Genomic DNA, 23,486 nt, shown 5'->3' with positions numbered 1-23,486 from the left:
TGAACAGCTTTAAAACTTTGCCTCCTGTTGGGCTTCAGATTGCCCAGCTTCTAAAAGCCATCCCAAGGATGGTGTATCTCCCTGCCACACCCACCCAGGCCTCCACCTCAGCCCCCTCGTTCTAACCAAATAAAGTCTCCACATCAGCTCATCACTAACCTGCCGGCCTGGTTTCATGCAGAAACTTGTGAGAACTTATCCCTCTGGTGCAGATAAAAGTGGGATTGGGGCACTGAGACTTGCAGACACTCTTGAACTGAGAATTCGAGCAGCTCCACCTCTCGGTATCTTTCAATTAGAATCATCAACTCCTCGTTGGTCAGTGTTTAACTGTGAAGATCAGGGCTGAAATCAAATCTGAAGTTCTACTGTCAGGCAACACCAACTACCACCAATAACCACTAGCTGCTAAAGAAAGAGGACTTTGCACATTTATTTTGCAAATTTATTTTTTCAATTTACTTTTGACTTATTCCCCCTTCTCCTCCTTTCCCCCTACCCCATACCCCCATCCTAACATTATTTTCCTTAAAGCCCTGGTGACTCGTGGGAAGGGGATAGGGACAGAAGGTGGGACTCTGTCTTGGCTGCTGTTTGGTCAAAGCTGCTTCACTTTTACCTGATAGGATTGTGTATTAGCTTCCATTTGAAGATATGATTCTTCAGCTTTCAGATGTTTTACAACTACTGTTTTGATCCAGATCTCCCATTTTAAGTAAGAGGAAATTAGGGTCCAAATTGAGTACATGTTTTGCCCAACTTATTTACAGAGTTGGACCACACATGTAGATTTCCTATGTCACCATTCACTGCTCCCTGCAGCTCCATAGTCAGAAATGGGAAGAGGGTAAAATGTTTAGAGTTCCTCAGCTTGAATATGTTATTCTCCATAGCTATAATTTCAATGGTCTTCCTGTTTTCCACAGAGTCACAGTCTCCAGTGAGAATGTGAGGAAAACTATGAAATCCCTTCCCACACAAATGTATCCCTATCTGAAGGTGGGCTTGCAAGATCAGGAGGTTCACAGGTTTCCCAAATCTCACTGTTATTCCTTTGGAATTGCATGGACCCGCCATTAGGAATTCCATAAGAACAATACTGTGACTTAATCCACACTCTCTAGTGACTAGGAAACCTGGCCCCCAAGATCTTGAGTCCCTCTTTTCTCTTCATCAGTCAGAGCTCAGTGATGGCATCGCTGTTCTTGTGGGGAGCAATGATCGAGTCCAAGGGGTGATCAGCCAGCTGGAGGACACCTGTAAAACCATTGAGGTAAGTCAGGTGACTCCCAGGAAGGTGGGCCTACAACTCCTGGGGTTTGTAGCTTCCTCAGTGCCCCATAGAAATCCCCATCCTGCCCTTAATTCTTTCCTGACAGAATGGCTTCCTTCCTGATATGTCTCTGAAATGCTCACTTCCTGGCACTTTAGAGAAATTGCCAAGTGAGTGAAAGAGGCAGATTTTACCACAATTACTCAGGTGGTTGTTGTATGTGTTGCTCTTCCTTGGTCAACTCCTTTTGAAAGATTAAGCAAGGAGAAAAATCAATTTCCAGTTCATGGGAAATGAATGTTACTGCTACTCCTGCAAAACTTCTTGGGGTAAATCCTGACAGTCTTAAGTCATACTAGTAAAATGCCTATTGTTTTACATGTATGTCTGTTAATTTTATGAATGGCATGTTGCATTTTTCTTTCTGCTTCTTTTTTTTAACCTAAGAATTATGTTCTTAAGATCCATTCATATTACTATGAGCATGTATATTATATATCTAAATACATATTAGACCTTTACATTATATATATTATATATATAATAGATCTGGGGGGTCTTCTTTACATATTCCTCTATCTCACATTTTTATAAAGTAAGTCTGAAATATTTTATAACCAGTAAAATAAAAAAACAAATGAATGGTACTCACTTTATAAAGTTGCTGAGAGGAATTTAAAAAGCAGAATGCTTAGCACAGTACCTGGTATGTAATGAATGACCTGTGAAAACTCATTATTATTTTATCATTAGAAAGACCCGTTCTATTAAGAGCTAAGGGCCATTTCCTAGATGATGGCTTCAAGATATTAGCTACAATTGTCTCATTTTAGATCTACACATCATTAAATCTCCTTTCTTCTCCACACTCACATCCTTAAAAAGACCCATGATAAATCTAGGGTTCATTTATAGAAGAAATGTTTTGTTCTTGGTGAAGAACTCAAAAAAGAGTCAGAAATGGGCAATATCCACTTTTCCCTTTGCACTTATTTACAGTAAAGGTCAAATACAGTTTAATCAGTAGCCATGGATTAGGACAGACCACATTGAGTCTGGAGTGTTTAAGTAGGAGGCTGTTGCTTCTAAGTGAGATAATCTGCAGATCCCTGGGCCTTTTTCAGAGATGTCTGTGAGGTGGAACTGGCTTTCTGTCTGAAACTGCAGAATACATACAGGAGAAAAACCCTGTGGGTCACATTGGAGCCTTGAGCAAATGCAAACAACTCAATTCGGCTCCTTTAAGCCAGCATCAAAGGGTGGCAAGAGATTTGACAACAGGGTTTCTTCACAGTGACTGGTCAGAATCGAAGTGGAAAGCAGCTGTTTCTAATTATGCTGAGAACAAGACAAGAAGGAACGGGTTTCAAGTTAATTCAGCAGAAGGGCGTTAGGGCAGATATCAGGGAGAACTTTCCAAAAGCAAAGGTCGGGATCATTACCCCATTCTTACTGGTAATGACATTCATTACCTGTCACACTTTTATTTTCACAGCTTACTAAAGGAGGGTGTGTAATTGCTCCCTGCAAGTCTGTTTTGACCATCCCTTTTTATCTGTTTATTTTTGGGATTTTATCTTAAGGAAATAGGGAAAAAGCATAGAAAATGTTTATAATATACACACACACACACACATATCATAGGATGTATCTATATGCATACTATATAAATGTATTATATATATATATACATATATAATAAATAGTATAGGATGTATGCATTCCTATATAACAACACAGAATGTGTATATTTATATCGAACCTTCTGTACAACCATGGGAGGAAAAACACCAGAAAGGCTAAGACCTTTAAATAATGGAACTGAGGGTGATTTTCAATGCCTTCTTTATCTCACATTTTTATAAAATAAGTCTGACATATTGTATAATCAGTAGAATAAAAAACAAATGAATGGATATGGTGTGGATAAGCATGGTTCTTTCAGATCAGTGTAGGTGGTTCATCTGGAGATGTAGGGATTGCCTCAGAGCACAGTGGAGGTCTCTGACTTCCTGGTTCCAGTCCTGTTTGAAGGGCCCCTGAAGACAGGAACACCATCACAAGTAGTCACCTCATGCACCTATGGTTTCCAGTAGAGCCAAACCTGCATCCGTGAGCAAAACCTCAGAGGTTCTGCCTCTCACCAGCCTGCAAAGGAGGACAAAGTGGAGCAAACCAGGTCTTTGGGCTCTGAGTGAAATGGTTCCACTTTGCTCAGCAGGCGACTTCTGCGACAGGGATGTGGAAACAGAGCTCCCCTGTCTCCTGTTCTGCCTGGGACTGTTGTTTCTCTTCCTGGCTTTGCTCACCACCTGCCTGGAAACATTTTTTGAGAAGCTATTGGTGGTTCCTGGGGGTGGGGAGTTGTTGTTAAAGAATTCTCTTTTCTGATTGGTGAAGGACTCCTTAGGGATAGGAAATGGAGTAGCCCCTGGAGTGGGCACTGTCCTTCCATAATTACTTCATCTCTCCACTGGGACACTGACACCTGCCCTCTGGTAGTGGTGCCTGTTCCTTGCACATGTCTAATTTTGTCCCCGATCATGTAATGTCTTGCCTAGAGAGGCTCCTGGCCAGGGATCTGCACTGGAGCATTGCTGAACTTAGGGTAAATCACATCTGGATTCCTTGTTATTCTTAAAAAAAAAAAAAAAACGCATGCTGTTGACATATATTTACATTGATGATAGGAACAAATTTGAGGGTGGCTATAGTTGTCAAGGGGCAGTATGGGCTGTCTTGAATAGGGAATGGCATTTCCCTCTGCTGTGTGCTATGGTAGAGCAAAGGACCCCTGAGACTTAGCCATTCCAGATGAGGGTAGTCTAAGATGTTGCCTGAGTTTTGGAGTGCAGGTTGACCAAGGGTTTCTGAGATGTTTTGGATGAGCCTATGCTCTGGACTTTACTTGCTTTTCCAGGCCTGCAGATATTCTGAATTGGGCTGGAACTGGGAAGGAGATTGCACAGAATAGTGAAGTTCTCCTTGGGAGGAACTCTCTACTTCTGGGAAAGCATGCTTCACTTTCATTCCTCATCCCTAGAAAACATAACCTCTCTCTTGTCATATTTACCAAGGGCACTTATCCTATGTCACTGGATAGCTCAAGGAGCAGGGTATTAATAGTAGCCCTCCCATGACAAACAGGCAAACCTTGGAAATAATACTGTTTCATATGAATACCTGTCTAGGGGAAATTGCCACATGTAAACAATTAATATTGTTCCCTATATCTGAAAATGACAACTTTTGCAAATCCTCCAGTAATTTTGTAAGAACTGATCCATTATATTTTCAAAACAGTGATTTTTTTATTGACTTTTTAAAAAATAAATGACAGTGGAATGCATTACAATTCTTATTATACATATACAGCACAATTTTCCATATCTCTGGTAAAAACCGTGATTTTACCCCCAACTGTTTTTCCTCATCTCTGAAACATTGTCCATGCAGGTACAAATACAAAATAGGATATATATATATATAATTTTAATAAGTATGCCAGAATTTTGAGACCATGTTTTTAATGCAAGCTAATATGCTTTTTCAAAAGAACAGATTTAAGAGTATTCATTTTTGTTCCATCACTTAATTATGGGAGGTGGGGCAAGTTACTTCAGCTTGCCAACTCTCCAGTTCCTCAGCCTTACGGTGGGGATGATAATACTCTCCACAGTGTTGTGACAATCAGGTTTTGGGGTAAGAGCATGTGCCTGGGGCTTGTAGGCAAGGCCTCAGTCGCCTTCAGAGTCAGCTTAGAAAGCACATATTTTTACTGACAATGCAAACAAACCATCCCCTTACCACTGGGACTTGTTTTAAGTGGTGCCAGAAGACTATCAAGGTCCTGGTTAATTGTAATAGCAGGGCTGAGCAGCTCCCTTCAGAGGGGAAAATTAAAAATGAATGGAACTAGATATTAGCTCTATTCTTTATCCAAAAGGCTTTGTGACAACCTGAAATATTGGCAACCAAGGTAGACCGAGCAGCTCCTGGGAAGCAGGCTGCCTATTCACAGAGCACAGTGAGTTCAACATCTGCTTGACTTGCCATGTGGCTTCCACTGCACAGTGGGCTCCCGTCAGAACAAGCCCACCTGGCCACATCCCTCATAGGGTTGATTCAGGAGATAACCCAGAAAAGCCCCAAGGCCAAGGGCCTCATTAAGAAATGCCTCAAATTATGACATAATTATCCTCCTAATGTAGAGAGACTGCTCAATACAGTAGGAAAGAGTATTACTTTGGGAGACCTAAGAACCACAACCCCCAAATGTATTTGTTCGGCTGAGTTCTACACAAAGGCATGAGCTGGCAGGGACAGGGCAGAACCCCGGCCTGTACCTAGAGGCCCTTTTCTAGGTACATTCTATTCTGTGCCCCTGGGAGTTCTCCAAATGGTTGTCATGGGAACTTTATAGATGAAGGCCTAAAATTCTTGGTAAGAAGTTCCCATCTTAATGTAGGTTTTTTTTTAAATATATAAAGTTCTCTTGTATGGCTTTTAAAATACCTTTATTCTATTTTTATGTGGTGCTAAGGCTTAAACCCAGTGCCTCACACCTGCTAGGAAAGCGCTAACCATTGAGCAACAACCTCAGCACTTTAATGTAGTTCTTCCTTCAGTGTTACTAGTCTACTGTCTGTTTTTTCTTTCTTGTGGGGAGACAATGTGGTGGGGGAAGAAACCCTGTCTGGCTTCATGAAGGAACTTGTGAAGTACTGTATTTCAAGTGAAGCTGTCAACTCTGAACAAGTGTGTCTCCATGAATGCTGGAAGAATGTGGTGGAGATATCAATGGGCCTGGTGGAGCCGCAGTTGCTCAGTGACAAGTGGTGGGGCTAAGAGTTATCTCAGGCTCTATTTTAGTCACAGAACTATGCTCCTTACATGGTAAGGGCAGTGGTCGTAATTGCTGTAAGCTTTTCCTGTTGTGCCCATGGCACGTGCCCATGTTGGGACTAACATTACTGTCTTTGTACTGTACATGACACTCTGCAACTGTCTGGGAATGGAGAGAGGCATGTTCTAGTCTGAAGAGCCTCAAAAATATCTCCACATTTACCTGAAATCATAGATTCAGAAGGGACCTTAGCAATTATCTATTCTAATCTTGCATTGTGTTGATTAAAAATAAATTCCAAACTGTGCTGAGGCTAAATGACTTTTCTAAGGTCATGTAACTATATTTTTCTATTTTCTTCTGAGCATCGATTGAAACAGAGGGTTGAGGTATTTGTTTTTAAACACCCATTTCTTTAAAATAGAAACTGTTGAGAGAGGGCTGAATATTCTAGATGAATGTCATATTTTATTCATTCTTTATTCATTCAAACCCATATTTTTCAAGTGTGCTTTCTGTGAAATATTCTGTACATATAATGCTGGAAAATAGAAATGATCTAAAAAAGGAAAGGGTACCTGCTGGCAGGCAGCTTTTATTCTAGAAGAGGCATTAGACAATAAAACAAATAAATAACAAGATAATTTCAGGAAGTAATAAGTACCTGGGAAAAAACAAATAAATAAAATGTAGTTATTAAAAATGGTGACATGATGGTTCTTATTGGGAAACTATCCTTTTATCTGTTCTTTTTAAATTGTTTTCTTTATTTTTTCATGAAAAACTTTTCTTTGCAATTGCACATCTTATCCTATTGCTACTAAAATAGAAAAAGTGACTAAAATTTAGAGTCCGTCAATTTTAACACTTCTATGAAAGCCACAGCCAAACAATGGATTTTAGATCAATATTAAAGGTTGCCAACATACTTTTAAGGAAACAACCAAGTAACTACTTGACTTTTTTTCTTTTCATTCAGAAGTCTTGGAAATTATTCCATTTTTCCTCGTCTCACCATTTCAACATGGACAGGATAATCTTCCCTTTATAAAATCATCCCTTTTTAGTATATTGCATCCACAAGAGGTTCTCCGAGAGATGAGATGGATTTTATTTTTATTAAAGTATTACAGACAACTTTAATTTGGTTCTTCTAAGAACTCAATAAATATAACCGTCTAGCAGACCCGGGAGGAAAGCCAGGCTGCAGCTGGAGCCTTGGTATCCAAGGATGCTTGGTGGCCAGGACCACATGTCTTTATGATGGAGTTATTTCATTTGCTGAGCACACTCACACAGACACACAATCTCACACACACACAGAGAGAGCACAGGTACTACAGACATCAAAAGAAAGAAAACGGAGATTATTTGAAAAAATAAATAAATTTTATATTTATATTCCAAAAAGTGTATATCTTAATTCAACTACTATCCAGAGAAGTAGGGGGGAAAGGATAGGTCTACAATGTGAAATTGGACTTAAAGATACTTCAAATTAATGAAATATGCTAAAAGCAAGAAGTCTGTGAAGAGGGGAAGCTGTGGAGAAGAGATGAACATGCTTGCTATTATGCTTGTGCAGGTAACAGTCATCCTTTAAGGTGTGCCATCTGCAGACATTTGGATAATGCACAGAATCTGCATTTTTTTTCCCTATTGCATTTGCCAGGTTACTAGAAAGGCATATTGAAAGGGTTACCAGTTCGCATTTATAAAGGCACAGAAAGCACTCAATCAGAGTAATCACCATTGGCAACAGCATAACCTCTGAGAACATTTTCTTTTGGGTAGCATGTATCTGTTCCCCAATTAGCTTGAGAGGCGAATTGATAACCTGATGTTATGGTTCTGATGTGACAAGGCTCCCAAAAGCTCGAGTGTGAGACAATGCAAGAATATTCAGAGGAGAAATGATTCGGTTGTGAGAGTCTTAACCTAATCAGTAAATTAATCCTTGATGGGACTAACTGAATGGTAACTGGAGGCAGGTGGAGTGTGACTGCAGGAAGTGGTTAATTGGTATATATTTTGCATCTGGAGAGTGGACTCTCTCTCTCTCTCTTTCTCTGCTTTCTGATCATCATGTGAGCTGCTTCCCTCTGCCACACTCTTCCACCATGATGTTCTGCCTCACCTGGAGCACTGAGGAATGGAGCCGGCCCTCTATGGACTAAGACCTCTGAAACCTCGAGCCCTCCAATAAACCTTTCCTCCTTTACAGTTGTTCTGGTCAGATCCTCTAGTCACAGCAGCGAAAAAGCTGACTCAAACACCTGACGTGCTTGTTACTCATTGAATTCCTCAGTACTTTGATGGTCCTGTAGCTGAAAAAGATTGAGGCACCCATGTTAGTCTCTCGTATGTTGATTCTATCTCAGAATAACCCTAGACTTTCAATTTCATAGAAATGAAATTGTATTTTACATGTGAATCTGACCTGAGGTTAATCTGTACATCTTAATTTCTAGAAGTTTATAAGTTCTGATTACATAATTCCACAGATACAGGATTTATTTCAGAAAAAAAGGTTTGTCTAACTCTTAACCACATTTTGCATAGATTTACATTAAAGATGAATTAAGCAAGAGAAAATGGGGGTGGGGGTTGTTTATCTGTTGGAAATCAGAAAATATGATGATTTTTAATTTTGTATTTATCATTCTCCTGGACAATACAAAATTGTGACTGATTGTGGATCATATAATTCTTTGTACATAAAAAAGTCAATGAATTTTGTTGAAAGAATTAACTAATGAATATAATCCTGAATTATATTGAGATTTCTTCCCTTTAAAAAAAACCCTAGCTATATAATCATTGATTGGCCTCCATATTTTTCCTATTTGCCTCTAAATTTTTAATCAGAATTTAAGCAAATCATAAACAAGAAATAGTAATATCATTTCATTTTTCCCAAAGTAGTTTTAAGTAGTATTTGCCCTATAGTACTGTGCTAGAGCATTTTCCCATTTGGTAGAAGTAGTTCACATTTTTTCTGTAACTTGTAATTTCATATTTCTTGCCTATTTTTTATGAATTTTTTATACTTTCCATTTCTATTTTATCCCTTTGCGCATGACATATTTTTCAATTTTATATAATTAATAATTAGTCAATTGATTGTGCTTCCTTTTTTGTCATATGGAAGATTTCTGTTTATGTATCACCATAATTGATTGAAATCAATATTTTCCCTCTTCACTGTTTAATTTTGAATCATAAATTAAAAAGTCTTCCTCTATCCCAAGTTACTGAAAATTTCACCTTTGCTTTCTTTTTCTTATTTTTGTTTTTTTGTTTATTTTGGTACTGGGGATTGAACCCAGGACACTCTACCATTGAGCCACATACCCAGTCCTATTTTGTTTTTTTTTCTTTTCTTTTTTTTTATTGTGAAGTATTTTTTTATTGATTATTTAAAGCATTACATAGCTCATGATATATCATCTTTCATACATTTGACTCAAATTGTGTTTTGAACTCCCATTTTCACCCCAGATACAGATTGCAGAATCACATCTGTTACATATTCACATTTTTACATAATGCCATATTACTGACTGTTGTATTCTGCTACCTTTCCTATCCCCTACTATCCCCCCTCCCCTCCCCTCCCCTCCCATCTTCCCTCTCTACCTCCCCTGCTGTTGTTCAATTCTCTCCCTTTTTTCCCTCCCCCTTGCCCCTCATGACCTCTTATAACTTTATGTATCATTGAAGGTCTCCTACCATTTCCGTATGCTTTCCCTTCTCTCTCCGTTTCTCTCCCCCCATTCGTCTTTGTTTACTATAGTCTTTTCCTCATGCTCTTCCTTCCTGTTCTGTTCTTAGTTGCTCTCTTTATATCAAAGAAGACATTTGGCATTTGTTTTTTAGGGCTTGGCTAGCTTCGCTTAGCATAATGTGCTCTAATGCCATCCATTTCCCTGAAAATTCTATGATTTTGTCATTTCTTAGTGCTGCATAATATTCCATTGTGTATAGATGCCACTTTTTTTAATCCATTCATCTATTGAGGGGCATCTAGGTTGGTTCCACAGTCTAGCTATTGTGAATTGTGCCGCTATAATCATTGATGCAGCTGTATCCCTATAGAGCGCTCTTTTAAGGTCCTCAGGGAATAGTCCGAGAAGTGCCATAGCTGGGTCAAATGGTGGATCCATTCCCAGCTTTCCCAGGAATCTCCATACTGCTTTCCAAATTGGCCTCACCATTTTGCAGCCCCACCAGGAGTGTACAAGTGTACCCTTTTCCCCACATCCCCCCCAACACGTATTGTTGTTTGACTTCATAATGGCTGCCAATCTTACTGGAGTGAGATGGTATCTTAGGGTGGTTTTGATTTGCATTTCTCTGACTGCTAGAGATGGTGAGCATTTTTTCATGTACTTGTTGATTGATTGTATGTCCTCCTCTGAGAAGTGTCTGTTCAGGTCCTAGGCCCATTTGTTGATTGGGTTATTTGTAATCTTATTGTTTAATTTTTTGAGTTCTTTGTACATTCTGGATATTAGGGCTCTATCTGAGGTGTGGGGGGTAAAAATTTGTTCCCAGGATGTAGGCTCTCTATTTACCTCTTTTATTCTTTCTCTTGCTGAGAAAAAACTTTTTAGTTTAAGTAAGTCCCATTTGTTTATTCTTGTTATTAACTCTTGTGCTATGGGTGTCCTATTAAGGAATTTGGAGCCCGACCCCACAATATGTAGATCGTAGCCAACTTTTTCTTCTATCAGACGCAGTGTCTCTGATTTGATATCAAGCTCCCTGATCCATTTTGAGTTAATTTTTGTGGATGGCGAGAGAAAGGGATTCAATTTCATTTTGTTGCATATGGATTTCCAATTTTCCCAGCACCATTTGTTGAAGATGCTATCCTTCCTCCATTGCATGCTTTTAGCCCCTTTATCAAATATAAGATAGTTGTAGTTTTGTGGATTGGTTACTGTGTCCTCTATTCTGTACCATTGGTCCACCCGCCTGTTTTGGTACCAGTACCATGCTGTTTTTGTTACTATTGCTTTGTAGTACAGTTTGACCTCTGGTATCGCTGTACCTCCAGATTCACACTTCCTGCTTAGAATTGCTTTTGCTATTCTGGGTCTTTTGTTTTTCCATATGAATTTCATGATTGCTTTGTCTATTTCTACAAGAAATGCCCTTGGGATTTTGATTGGCATCGCATTAAACCTGTAGAGAACTTTGGGTAATATCGCCATTTTGATGATGTTAGTTCTGCCTATCCATGAACAGGGTACATTTTTCCATCTTCTGAGATCTTCTTCTATCTCTCTCTTTAGGGTTCTGTAGTTTTCATTGTATAAATCTTTCACCTCTTTTGTTAGGTTGATTCCCAAGTATCTTATTTTCTTTGAGGATATTGTGAATGGAGTGGTTTTCCTTATTTCCATTTCAGAGGTTTTGTTGCTGATATACAGGAATGCCTTTGATTTATGCGTGTTGATTTTATAACCTGCCACTTTGCTGAATTCATTTATTAACTCTAGCAGTTTCTTTGTAGACTCTTTTGGGTCTGTTAAGTACATTATCATGTCATCTGCAAATAGCGATAATTTAATTTCTTCTTTTCCTATTTTTATGCCTTTAATTTCTTTTGTCTGTCTAATTGCTCTGGCTAGTACTTCGAGAACTAAATTGAATAGAAGTGGTGATAGAGGGCATCCCTGTCTTGTTCCAGATTTTAGAGGGAATGCCTTCAGTTTTTCTCCGTTTAGGATGATGCTAGCCTGAGGTTTAGCATATATAGCTTTTACAATGTTGAGGTAAGTTCCTGTTATCCCTAGTTTTCCTAGTGTTTTGAACATAAAGGGATGCTGTACTTTGTCAAATGCTTTTTCTGCATCCATCGAGATGATCATATGGTTCTTGTCTTTAAGTCTATTGATGTGGTGAATAGCATTTATTGATTTCCGTATATTGAACCAGCCTTGCATCCCAGGAATGAATCCTACTTGATCATGGTGCACAAGTTTTCTGATATGTTTTTGTATTCGATTCGCCAGAATTTTATTGAGAATTTTTGCATCCAAGTTCATTAGAGATATTGGTCTGTAGTTTTCTTTCTTTGAAGTATCTTTGTCTGGTTTTGGGATCAAAGTGATGTTGGCCTCATAGAATGAATTTGGAAGAGCTCCTTCTTTTTCTATTTGTTGAAATAGCTTGAAAAGTATTGGTATTAATTCTTCTTTGAAGGTTTTGTAGAACTCCGCTGTATACCCATCCGGTCCAGGGCTTTTCTTGGTTGGTAGTCTTTTGATGGCTTCTTCTATTTCTTCCTTTGTTATTGGTCTGTTTAAATTGTGTGTGTCTTCCTGTCTCAATCTGGGCAAATCATATGCCTTAAGAAATTTATCGATATCTTCACTATCTTCTATTTTATTGGAATATAGGGTTTCAAAATACTTTCTAATTATCTTCTGTATTTCTGTTGTGTCTGTTGTGATATTGCCTTTCTCATCCCATATGTTAGTAATTTGAGTTCTCTCTCTTCTTCTTTTCGTTAGCATGGCTAAGGGCTTGTCTATCTTATTTATTTTTTCAAAGAACCAACTTTTAGTTTTATCAATTTTTTCAATGGTTTCTTTTGTTTCAATTTCATTGATTTCTGCTCTAATTTTAATTATTTCTTATCTTCTACTACGTTTGCTGTTGTTTTGCTCTTCCTTTTCTAGGTTTTTGAGGTGTTGTGTGAGTTCATTTATTTGTTGTTTTTTTCTTTTTTTGAGGTAAGAACTCCAAGAAATGAATTTCCCTCTTAAAACTGCTTTCATTGTGTCCCATAGATTCCGGTATGTTGTGTCTGTATTATCATTTGACTCTAAGAATTTTTTCATCTCTTCCTTTATGTCTTCTGTAACCCATTGATCATTCAATAACATATTGTTCATTTTCCATGTGATGTAGAATTTTTCCTTCCTTCTTTTATCATTGATTTCCAATTTCATTCCATTATGATCAGATATGGTGCATGGTATTATCTCCACGCCTTTATATTTACTAAGAGTTGACTTATGGCATAATATATGGTCTATCTTTGAGTAGGATCCATGTGCTGCTGAGAAGAACGTGTATCCACTTGATGATGGTTGATATATTCTATATGTGTCGGTTAAGTCTAGGTTATTGATTGTGCTGTTGAGTTCTATAGTTTCTTTATTCAGTTTTTCTCTAGAGGATCTGTCTAATGGCAAGAGCGGTGTGTAGAAGTCACCCATAATTATTGTGTTGTGGTCTATTTGACTCTTGAACTTGAGGAGAGTTTGTTTTATGAACGTTGCAGCTCCATTGTTTGGTGCATACAAATTGATGATTGTTATGTCTTGTTGGTGGATGGTCCCTTTTAACAGTATATAGTGATTGAAACCTGCGGCTACAGGATCACTAGGCAATGCTGAGTGACGTGGATCTGGGGCGAACAGTCTGGGCCTCTCAGAACACACACTGAGCCCGGATCGGCTGAATTCAAACTCCCGTTCGCCTGCTTCCCGCAGACAAACAGCTGTGACTCAGCATTAATCAATCCGGCTGAAACAACTGGTCAGCCCTTCTCATCCTACGGAGGTAAATGCCTACCTTGCCTTCATAAGTAGTGGCCACAGGTTTGAAACGGGGCTTGGGAGAGACAGTAAGGACCCACCCGTTGCATTGGTCGCCCGGCAAAGGGAAACGAACTGTCGCCATTTGCAAGGGACAACACTATGGCAGAGAACTGACGTCATCAGACTGCGGCGGAGGAGATAACTTCATTGAAACCTGCGGCTACAGGTGTGTAATTCCCTAGCCTTCCCTCTCCACACACCGGGGAAACCTTAAGGGCCCCTCCCAGCTCTCCCGTGAGTGCGACAGCCAGCCCGAGGGAATCAGAGGTGGCGCGGGACTCGCGGCGCAGAACTACCGCTCCCACCAGGGCTGACTGCTGAGGTGTCTTGCACCAGCTACTGGGGGAGTGGCTACCGGAGTGCAAGTAAAACTCGCTGAGGATTCTCAGCCCCAAGCTCTACAAACTTAGGGTCTGAGGGAATGGCAAACAGGGAGAGTGTGCCCAGTCGTTCATGAAAACAGGGCTCCCGGGAGCAGCAGACCTGGCGTGTAGCCAGTATTGTGGTGAGCGGCACCCGTGAGAGGGGCCTGGCTAGAGGAAAAGTGGGAAGTGACTAGACACAAGAGGAGGCCCTAGGCACTCAGGATTGGAGACTCGCCCAGTCCGGGAGGAGCTGCTGCACAGTGATTGGTTCCCGTGTATCGACAGGAGAAACTTGACCTGGTGGGCACAGCGCCACCTACTGGAAGAGAAGTTAATCAAACTCTAAGACTGCATTTATTAGGTTTTTTTTTTCCTTTTTTTCTTTTCTCTTTTTTTTTTTTGATTTGGGTTTTTCTTTCATTTTCATTTTTCTTTCTTGTTGTTTTTTTAATTTTTTTTTACAATTTTTTAAATTTTTTTTTCTTCTAATTTTAATTTTAATTTATTATTATTTTTTAAATTGTTTTTTTTTTATTTCCTATTTTTTTCTTCTTTTGTCTTTTCATTTTTCTTATCCCCCCTTCCTTGAATTCTACCTGCTTACTCTCATTCTCTTTAGTGACTTCTTCCCTTCCCTTCTAATACCTTTCCTCCCAAGCATCTAATAAATTTATAGGAGTAAACAGTAACTCAGCAGTCAAACAGAACACGAAGTAACATGAGCAGCTTCAAAAAGTAAGGAAGAAAAGGAGTACAAACAATGCAGGACAGCCTAAATATTCAGGAGGACCTAGAGTCATCAGAAAAATGGTCATATAAAGAACTCAAGGAACACCTTAGACAGATGGAATGGAACCTTAAATAGGATACAAGACAGCAAATACAAGCAGCAAAAGAACACATTGAGAATGAATTACATAAACAGAAAAAAGAAGAAGTTAAGCATCTTTATCAGGAGATAGAGATTATAAAAAATAATCAAACAATAGTTCTAGAAATGAAGGAAACGATAAACCAAATTAAAAACTCAATTGAGAGTATCACTAACAGAGTGGAGCAGGTAGAAGCCAGAAAGTCAGATAATGAAGACAAAATATATCATCTTGAAAAGAGTCTAGCCAACTCAGAAAGGCTGGTAAAAAATCACGAGAAAAACAAACTTACGAGTCATCGGGATAGAAGAAGGTACAGAGATTCAAACCAAGGGAATGAGTAACCTGCTGAATAAAATAATTACAGAAAACTTTCCAGAAATAAAAAAGGAAACAGATATACAAATTGAAGATGCATACAGGACACCGAGCACACAAAATCACAGTAGACCAACGCCAAGACACATTGTTATGAAGATATCCAATATACAGAACAAAGAGAAAATATTAAAAGCTACAAGAGAAAGGAGACAGATTACATTCAGGGGTAAACCAATAAGGTTAACAACGGATTTTTCATCACAGACACTGAAAGCAAGAAGGTCATGGAACAATGTATTTCAAACACTGAAAGACAATGGATGCCAACCAAGAATTCTGTATCCAGCAAAATTAAGCTTCAGGTATGACAACGAAATAAAAATCTTTCATGATAAACAAAAGTTAAAAGAATTTGCAGCCAGAAAACCAGCATTGCAAAGCATTTTGAGCAAAACACTACACGAGGAAGAAATGAAAAACAATAACCAAAACCATCAGTGGGAAGTGCCTCAGTAAAGACAGAGGGTGAGGGGAAAGATAATCATGGAGAAACAAACTAAATTTTTTTAAAAAAGGATAAATAATCAAACATGGATGGAAGTACAAACCATATATCAATAGTAACTCTGAATGTTAATGGCTTAAACTTTCCAATAAAGCGACATAGGCTGATATCATGGATTAAAAAAACAAATCAAACAATATGCTGCCTCCAGGAGACACATCTGATTGGAAAAGACATACACAGGCTGAAGGTGAAAGGATGGGAAAAAATATACCACGCACACGGTCCTCGTAAGCAAGGAGGGGTGGCCATCCTCATATCGAATAAAATCGACTTCAAGACTAAGTTAATCAAAAGGGATAAAGATGGTCATTATATACTGTTAAAAGGAACCATTCACCAACAAGACATAACAATTATCAATATTTATGCACCAAATAATGGTGCTGCGACATTCATAAAACAAATTCTCCTCAAGTTCAAGAATCAAATATACCACAACACAATAATTATGGGTGACTTCAACACACCTCTCTAACCATTGGACAGATCCTCCAAACAAAAGTTGAATAAATAAACTATAGAACTCAATATCACAATCAATAACCTAGACTTAACTGACATATATAGAATATATCAACCATCATCAAATGGATATACTTTTTTCTCAGCAGCACATGGATCCTTCTCAAAAATAGACAATATATTATGCCATAGGGCAACCCTCAGTAAATATAAAGGGGTGGAGATAATACCTTGCATTTTATCTGATCATAATGGAATGAAACTGGAAATCAATGATGAAAGAAGGAAGGAAAAATCCTACATCACATGGAAAATGAACAATATGTTACTGAATGATCAATGGGTTACAGAAGACATAAAGGAGGAAGTCAAAAAATTCTTAGAGATAAATGAAAATACAGACACAGCATATCGGAATCTATGGGACACAATGAAAGCAGTTTTAAGAGGAAAATTCATCAACTGGTGGTCATTCCTCAAAAAAAGAAAAAAACCAACAAATAAATGAGCTCACACTTCATCTCAAAGCCCTAGAAAAGGAAGAGCAAAACAACAGCAAATGTAGCAGAAGGCAAGAAATAATTAAAATCAGAGTGGAAATCAATGAAATTGAAACAAAAGAAACTATTGAAAAAATTAACAAAACTAAAAGTTGGTTCTTCGAAAAAATAAATAAGATCGACAGACCTTTAGCCATGCTAACGAAGAGAAGAAGAGAGAGAACTCAAATTACTAACATACGGGATGAAAAAGGCAATATCACAACAGATGCTACAGAAATACAGAAGACAATTAGAAATTATTTTGAAAACCTATATTCCAATAAAATAGAAGATAGTGAAGATATCGATAAACTTCTTAAGTCATATGATTTGCCCAGACTGAGTCAGGAGGATACACACAATTTGAACAGACCAATATCAGGCTAGCATCATTCTGAATGGACAAAAGTTGAAGGCATTCCCTCTAAAATCCGGAACAAGACAGGGATGCCCTGTATCACCACTTCAATTCAATATAGTTCTCGAAACACTGGCCAGAGCAATTAGACAGACGAAAGAAATCAAAGGCATAAAAATTGGAAAAGAAGAACTTAAATTATCACTATTTGCAGATGACATGATTCTATACCTAGAAGACCCAAAAGGGTCTACAAAGAAACTACTAGAACTAATAAATGAATTCAGCAAAGTGGCAGGATATAAAATCAACATGCATAAATCAAAGGCATTTCTGTATATCAGCGACAAAATTCTGAAACGGAAATGAGGAAAAACACTCCATTCACAATATCCTCAAAAAAAAAATAAAATACTTGGGAATCAACCTAACAAAAGAGGTGAAAGATTTATACAATGAAAACTACAGAACCCTAAAGAGGGAAGTAGAAGAAGATCTTAGAAGATGGAAAAATATGCCCTGTTCATGGATAGGCAGAACTAACATCATCAAAATGGCGATACTACCAAAAGTTCTCTATAGGTTTAATGCAATGCCAATCAAAATCCCAATGGCATTTTTTGTAGAAATAGATAAAGCAATCATGAAATTCATATGGAAAAATAAAAGACCCAGAATAGCAAAAGCAATTCTAAGCAGAAAGTGTGAATCAGGCGGTATAGCGATACCAGATTTCAAACTACATTACAGAGCAATAGTGACAAAAACAGCATGGTACTGGTACCAAAACAGGCGGGTGGACCAATGGTATAGAATAGAGGACACAGAGACTAATCCACAAAGTTACAACTATCTTATACTTGATAAAGGGGCTAAAAGCATGCAATGGAGGAAGGATAGCATCTTCAACAAATGGTGTTGGGAAAACTGGAAATCCATATGCAACAAAATGAAATTGAATCCCTTTCTCTCGCCATCCACAAAAGTTAACTCAAAATGGATCAAGGAGCTTGATATCAAATCAGAGACTCTGCATCTGATAGAAGAAAAAGTTGGCTCAGATCTACATATTGTGGGGTTGGGCTCCAAATTCCTCAATAGGACACCCATAGCACAAGAGTTAATAAGAAGAATCAACAAATGGGACTTACTCAAACTAAAAAGTTTTTTCTCAGCAAGAGAAACAATAAGAGAGGTAAATAGGGAGCCTACATCCTGGGAACAAATTTTTACTCCTCACACTTCAGATAGAGCCCTAATATCCAGAGTATACAAAGAACTCAAAAAATTAGACAATAAGATAACAAATAACCCAATCAACAAATGGGCCAAGGACCTGAACAGACACTTCTCAGAGGAGGACATACAATCAATCAACAAGTACATGAAAAAATGCTCACCATCTCTAGCAGTCAGAGAAATGCAAATCAAAACCACCCTAAGATACCATCTCACTCCAGTAAGATTGGCAGCCACTATGAAGTCAAACAACAACAAGTGCTGGCGAGGATGTGGAGAAAAGGGTACACTTGTACATTGCTGGTGGGGCTGCAAATTGGTGTGGCCAATTTGGAAAGCAGTTTGGAGATTCCTGGGAAAGCTGGGAATGGAACCACCATTTGACCCTGCTATTGGCCTTCTCGGACTATTCCCTGAAGACCTTAAAAGAGCATGCTACAGGGATACTGCCACATCGATGTTCATAGCAGCACAATTCACAATAGCTAGACTGTGGAACCAACCCAGATGCCCTTCAATAGATGAATGGATAAAAAAAAATGTGGCATCTATACACAATGGAGTACTATGCAGCAATAAAAAATGACAAAATCATAGAATTTTCAGGGAAATGGATAGCACTAGAGCAGATTATGCTTAGTGAAGCTAGCCAATCCCTAAAAAACAAATACCAAATGTCTTCTTTGATATAATGAGAGCAACTATGAAAAGAGCAGGGAGGAAGAGTAGGAAGAAAAGATCAACATTAAACAGAGACATGAGATGGGAGGGAAAGGGAGAGAAAAGGGAAATTGCATGGAAATGAAGGGAGACCCTCATTGCTATACAAAATTACATATAAGAGGTTGTGAGGGGAATGGGAAAATAAACAAGGAGAGAAATGAATTACAGTAGATGGGGTAGAGAGAGAAGATGGGAGGGGAGGGGAGTGGGGATAGTAGGGGATAGGAAAGGTAACAGAATACAACAGTCACTAATAGGGCATTACGTAAAATTGTGGATGTGTAACCGACATGATTCTGCAATCTGCATTTGGGGTAAAATTGGGGGTTCATAACCCACTTCAATCTAATGTATGAAATATGATATGTCAAGAGCTTTGTAATGTTGTGAACAACCAATAAAAAAAAAGAACATCATTAAAACAAACAAACAAAAAGAAACAGTATATAGTGTCCTTCTTTATCCTTCTTGATTAACTTAGGTTTGAAGTTGATTTTATTCGATATGAGTATGGCCACTCCTGCTTGCTTCCGAGGACCATGTGAGTGGTATGATTTTTCCCAACCTTTTACCTTCAGCCTGTGTATGTCTTTTCCTATCATATGAGTCTCCTGAAGGCAGCATATTGTTGGATTTGTTTTTTTGATCCAGGTTACTAGCCTATGTCTCTTGGTTGGTGAGTTTAGGCCATTAACATTTAAGGTTACAATTGAGATATGATTTGTACTTCCAGTCATGCTTCTTTATTTATTTATTTTAGTTTGGCTAGTTTTACTTTTTGGTTACTTTCTTCCCCCTTTACTGAGATACCTCCTGCTGTTAGTTTTGGGCACTATTTTTCAATTCTTCTTCTTGTAGTGTTTTGCTCAAAATGCTTTGCAGAGCTGGTTTTCTTGCTGCGAATTCTTTTATCTTTTGTTTATCGTGAAAGATTTTAATTTCATTGTCAAATTTGAAGCTCAATTTTGCTGGATACAGTATTCTTGGTTGGAATCCATTATTTTTCAGCGTTTGAAATACATTGTTCCAGGATCTTCTCGCTTTCAAAGTCTGTGATGAGAAATCGGTCGTTAACCTGATTGGTTTACCCCTGAATGTAATCTGCCTCTTTTCTCTGGTAGCTTTTAATATTCTCTCCTTGTTCTGTACGTTGGCTATCTTCATAATTATATGTCTTGGAGTTGGTCTATTATGGTTTTGAATGTTTGGGGTCCTGTAGGCTTCCAGGATTTGGCAATCCATTCCATCTTCCATCTCTGGGAAATTTTCTAGAAATATTTCATTTAATATGCTGTCCATTCCTTTGGTTTGAATCTCTGTGCCTTCTTCTATCCCTATGACTCTCAGATTTGGTTTTTTTATGACATCCCATATCTCTTGAATAGATTGCTCGTGGGATTTAAGCATCTTTTCTGTGTTGACTATATTCTTTTCAAGTTGATAAACCTTGTCTTCATTATCTGATGTTCTGACTTCTACTTGATCAAGTCTATTTGTAATATTCTCGTTTGAGTTTTTAATTTGGTTTATAGTTTCCTGCAATTCTAGGATTATTGTTTGATTTTTTTTTAAGATCTCTATCTCCTGGTAGAGCTCATTCTTTGCCATTTGAATTTGTTTGTTTAATTCATTTTCAAAATATACTTTTATTTCTTGGACTTGCTGTCTCATGTCTTCTCTAATATTCCTTTCCATTCGAGTTAGGTATGCCTTGAGTTCTTTCCCTATCCCTGTTTCTGATGTTTCTATGTCTTCCTGTGGAATTGAGTTGTCTTGCATTGTTTGTAATCCTTTTTTCCCTTGTTTTCTCATGTTGTCCACGTTACTTTCCAGCTCTTTTTGATTGTTGTGTTTCTGCTCTCTTCTATAGATTCGTTTTGTTTCTGTATTACTCTTATGTCTCTCCTTTGTGTTGTTAAACTATGCCTGCTAACGTGGATTCCGCTGGGAAGGAATTCCGACGTCCGAGCTCCAGTGACGACACTACTCTGCTATGACGGGCCCCAGTTCCTTGCCGGGGTGTCCTAATGGGGGGGTGTGACTGGACTGTCTCTGTTTGGTTTCAGCTCCCGGCAGGCGGGCGGCTCCATCCACCCAGTATCACAGGCCGCGGGCAGGTGATCAGTCGCCAGTGGGCGGGCGTTCTACCGCCCAGTTACACGGGCAGTGGGTGAACTGTCACCGGCGGGCCTGCAGTTTACAGCCACCCAGTCGCGAGGGCCTTGCCTCTAGTCCCCTGGTTTCTCCTGCTAGTCTTGGTTTCTCCTGCTAGACCAGATTTCCCCTTAGTGATGGTTCTCGGCAGTTCAAACTGTACTCTGGGCCTGCCGTTTGTTGGGTGTGGAGGGTGGCTATTGGGAACCCCGGCACTCTATTGTTTTGTTTCCCTTGTGGGGGATAGAACTGTACCGCTTCCTTCCCCGTCTGAAATCCCGTACTCAGCCCGGGGGTCAGTGCGGGCTTGGCTGGCAGGATTCCACCGTGTTGCAGCCACTTATCTCCCTGCTTGCTAGTTAATCCCTTCTCTGCGGCACCACGCCTTCTGTAGCCGCGGGGCAGGCCGCGCGAATCAGACAGCCTGGATCTCCGGGGTCACACAGTTGGCTATTGGGATCCCCGGCCCTCTATGGTTTTGATTTTTTCTGCTTGCCCCTCCCCCAGCACTGGCTAGACAGGTTTTGTTTTGGCTGCTGATGGGAGGGGGAGTTGAAGGTCAGGTGCCTCTAGTTTCCCCTTAGTCTTTATTCAGGCTCACTCTGAAACTTCCTCCCCAGGAAAATCTAGGAGAGATTTTATGCGAAATCCCCCTATGTATGGGGGCTGAGCTGCGTGACACACACCTGTTTTGTTGTTGCAATCTGTCGGAGAGTGGCGGTGGATACTTCAGCTCTCTAAGATGGTGGCCGCTGATTGCCTTAGTGGAGTGTCCCTTGTGGGGGATGGGACTGTACCGCTTCCTTCCCCGTCTGAAATCCCGAACTCAGCCCGGGGGTCAGTGCGGGCTTGGCTGGCCCCCAGTCCTATTTTGTATTTTTTTTTTAGAGACAGGGTCTCACTGAGTTGCTTAGAACCTTGCTTTTGCTGAGGCCGGCTTTGAACTTGTGATTCTCCTGCCTCAGCCTCCCAAGCTGCTGGGATTAGAGGCATGCACCACTGTGCCTAGCACCTATGCTTTCTTCTATTATTTTATGGTTTACCATAGTTTTGAAACCTCTAACCCATAATGAAATTTATTCTAGAATATAGTGCAAGAAATGAATGTAATTTTATCTATTTCTATATGACAAATTTCTCCCCAACATCTATTCAAAACTGTCTGTCTTTCCCCCCCTGATTTGTAATACTACAATTACCTTGTATGGTATTTCCATATGGAATAGGTTTTATTTCTAGATTTCCAATACTCATTCCATGAGTTTTGACAAATGTTTAAAGGTCTGCAACCTCTGCTACAGTCAAGATACAAAATTGCTCTTTGGACTCAAATTTCGGTTTCTTTGAAGTCCAGTCCTCCCCAAACTCCCAGGCTCTGGAAATCATTGCTTTTGCCTTTTCCGGAAAGCTTATATACATAGAATTATGTATATAATATATATAAATAGGTCACATATTTATTTCTTTTTCGTATAAATAGGTCACATATTTAATCTGGCTTCCTTAATGTAGCATGAAGTTTTCCTTGTCAAAATCAAACGAAAACATAGATTGCAATCCAGAACATACATGCACTGATCAAGGTGGTCCCTAGTACGCCTACAGCACAGAGGAGAAGGTGAGTATTGTATTAGGACAGAGGAGGCACTTTTTTATGAAGGAAAGTTGATTGATCTTCCTGGTTTGCAAGTGAGCTAGAGAGATCTGATTGGTGAACACGAGCAGTCACTGTGAAGAGTCTATTTCAAGGTTGTAGCATTTATGTTGAAAGTGTGTAAAATGAAAATACATTGTCTTCAAAAAAGATGGGCTGTTTTTCTGCATTGACCTAATGGGGCAGTTCCTGGAATGCACATTTGTGACCTGAGCATTTCCCATGGCCTCTCAGCTCTGTTTTAGATGATTTGGCGAGAACATTTTTATTTGGAAGCTCAATTTCTACATCTCTATGCAAAGGCAAATTTCTACTATGTCTTATTAATTATTTGCCTTTTATTCAAATTTTTAACTGGTTTTCTACAGTTTCTACTTTAGATGCCATCTTTTGTCTGGCTTTTGGGCACATCTGAGAGGTGTATATGTTACTATTGGTGTCAGCACATGGCCATTGGGTCTCACTGTCAGAGTTTTAAGACAGCAGAAAT

The 23,486-nt window shown here is 39.1% G+C and overlaps 1 protein-coding gene across 10 annotated transcripts in view; it reads left to right on the top strand.

The window, feature by feature from the left end:
• TRIM55 (tripartite motif containing 55) overlaps window positions 1-23,486 on the top strand; it is a 64,810-nt gene that overhangs the window by 8,471 nt on the left and 32,853 nt on the right. For all 10 annotated transcript variants that reach the window (XR_014018714.1, XM_081265664.1, XM_081265667.1 and 7 more), the window contains exon 4: window positions 1,178-1,273. Coding sequence is in view for 9 of the 10 variants with exons in the window: in XM_081265664.1 (XP_081121790.1) it covers window positions 1,178-1,273 (96 nt within the window). In the remaining variant the exon portion in view is untranslated. The remainder of the gene's footprint in view (window positions 1-1,177; window positions 1,274-23,486) is intronic.

This window comes from Spermophilus citellus (assembly GCF_964194105.1).
Source record: "Spermophilus citellus genome assembly, chromosome: 14".
Classification (NCBI taxonomy): domain Eukaryota; kingdom Metazoa; phylum Chordata; class Mammalia; order Rodentia; family Sciuridae; genus Spermophilus; species Spermophilus citellus.
The sequence above is the reverse complement of the archived record's forward strand: the minus strand, read 5'-3'. Positions and strand labels throughout refer to the sequence as shown.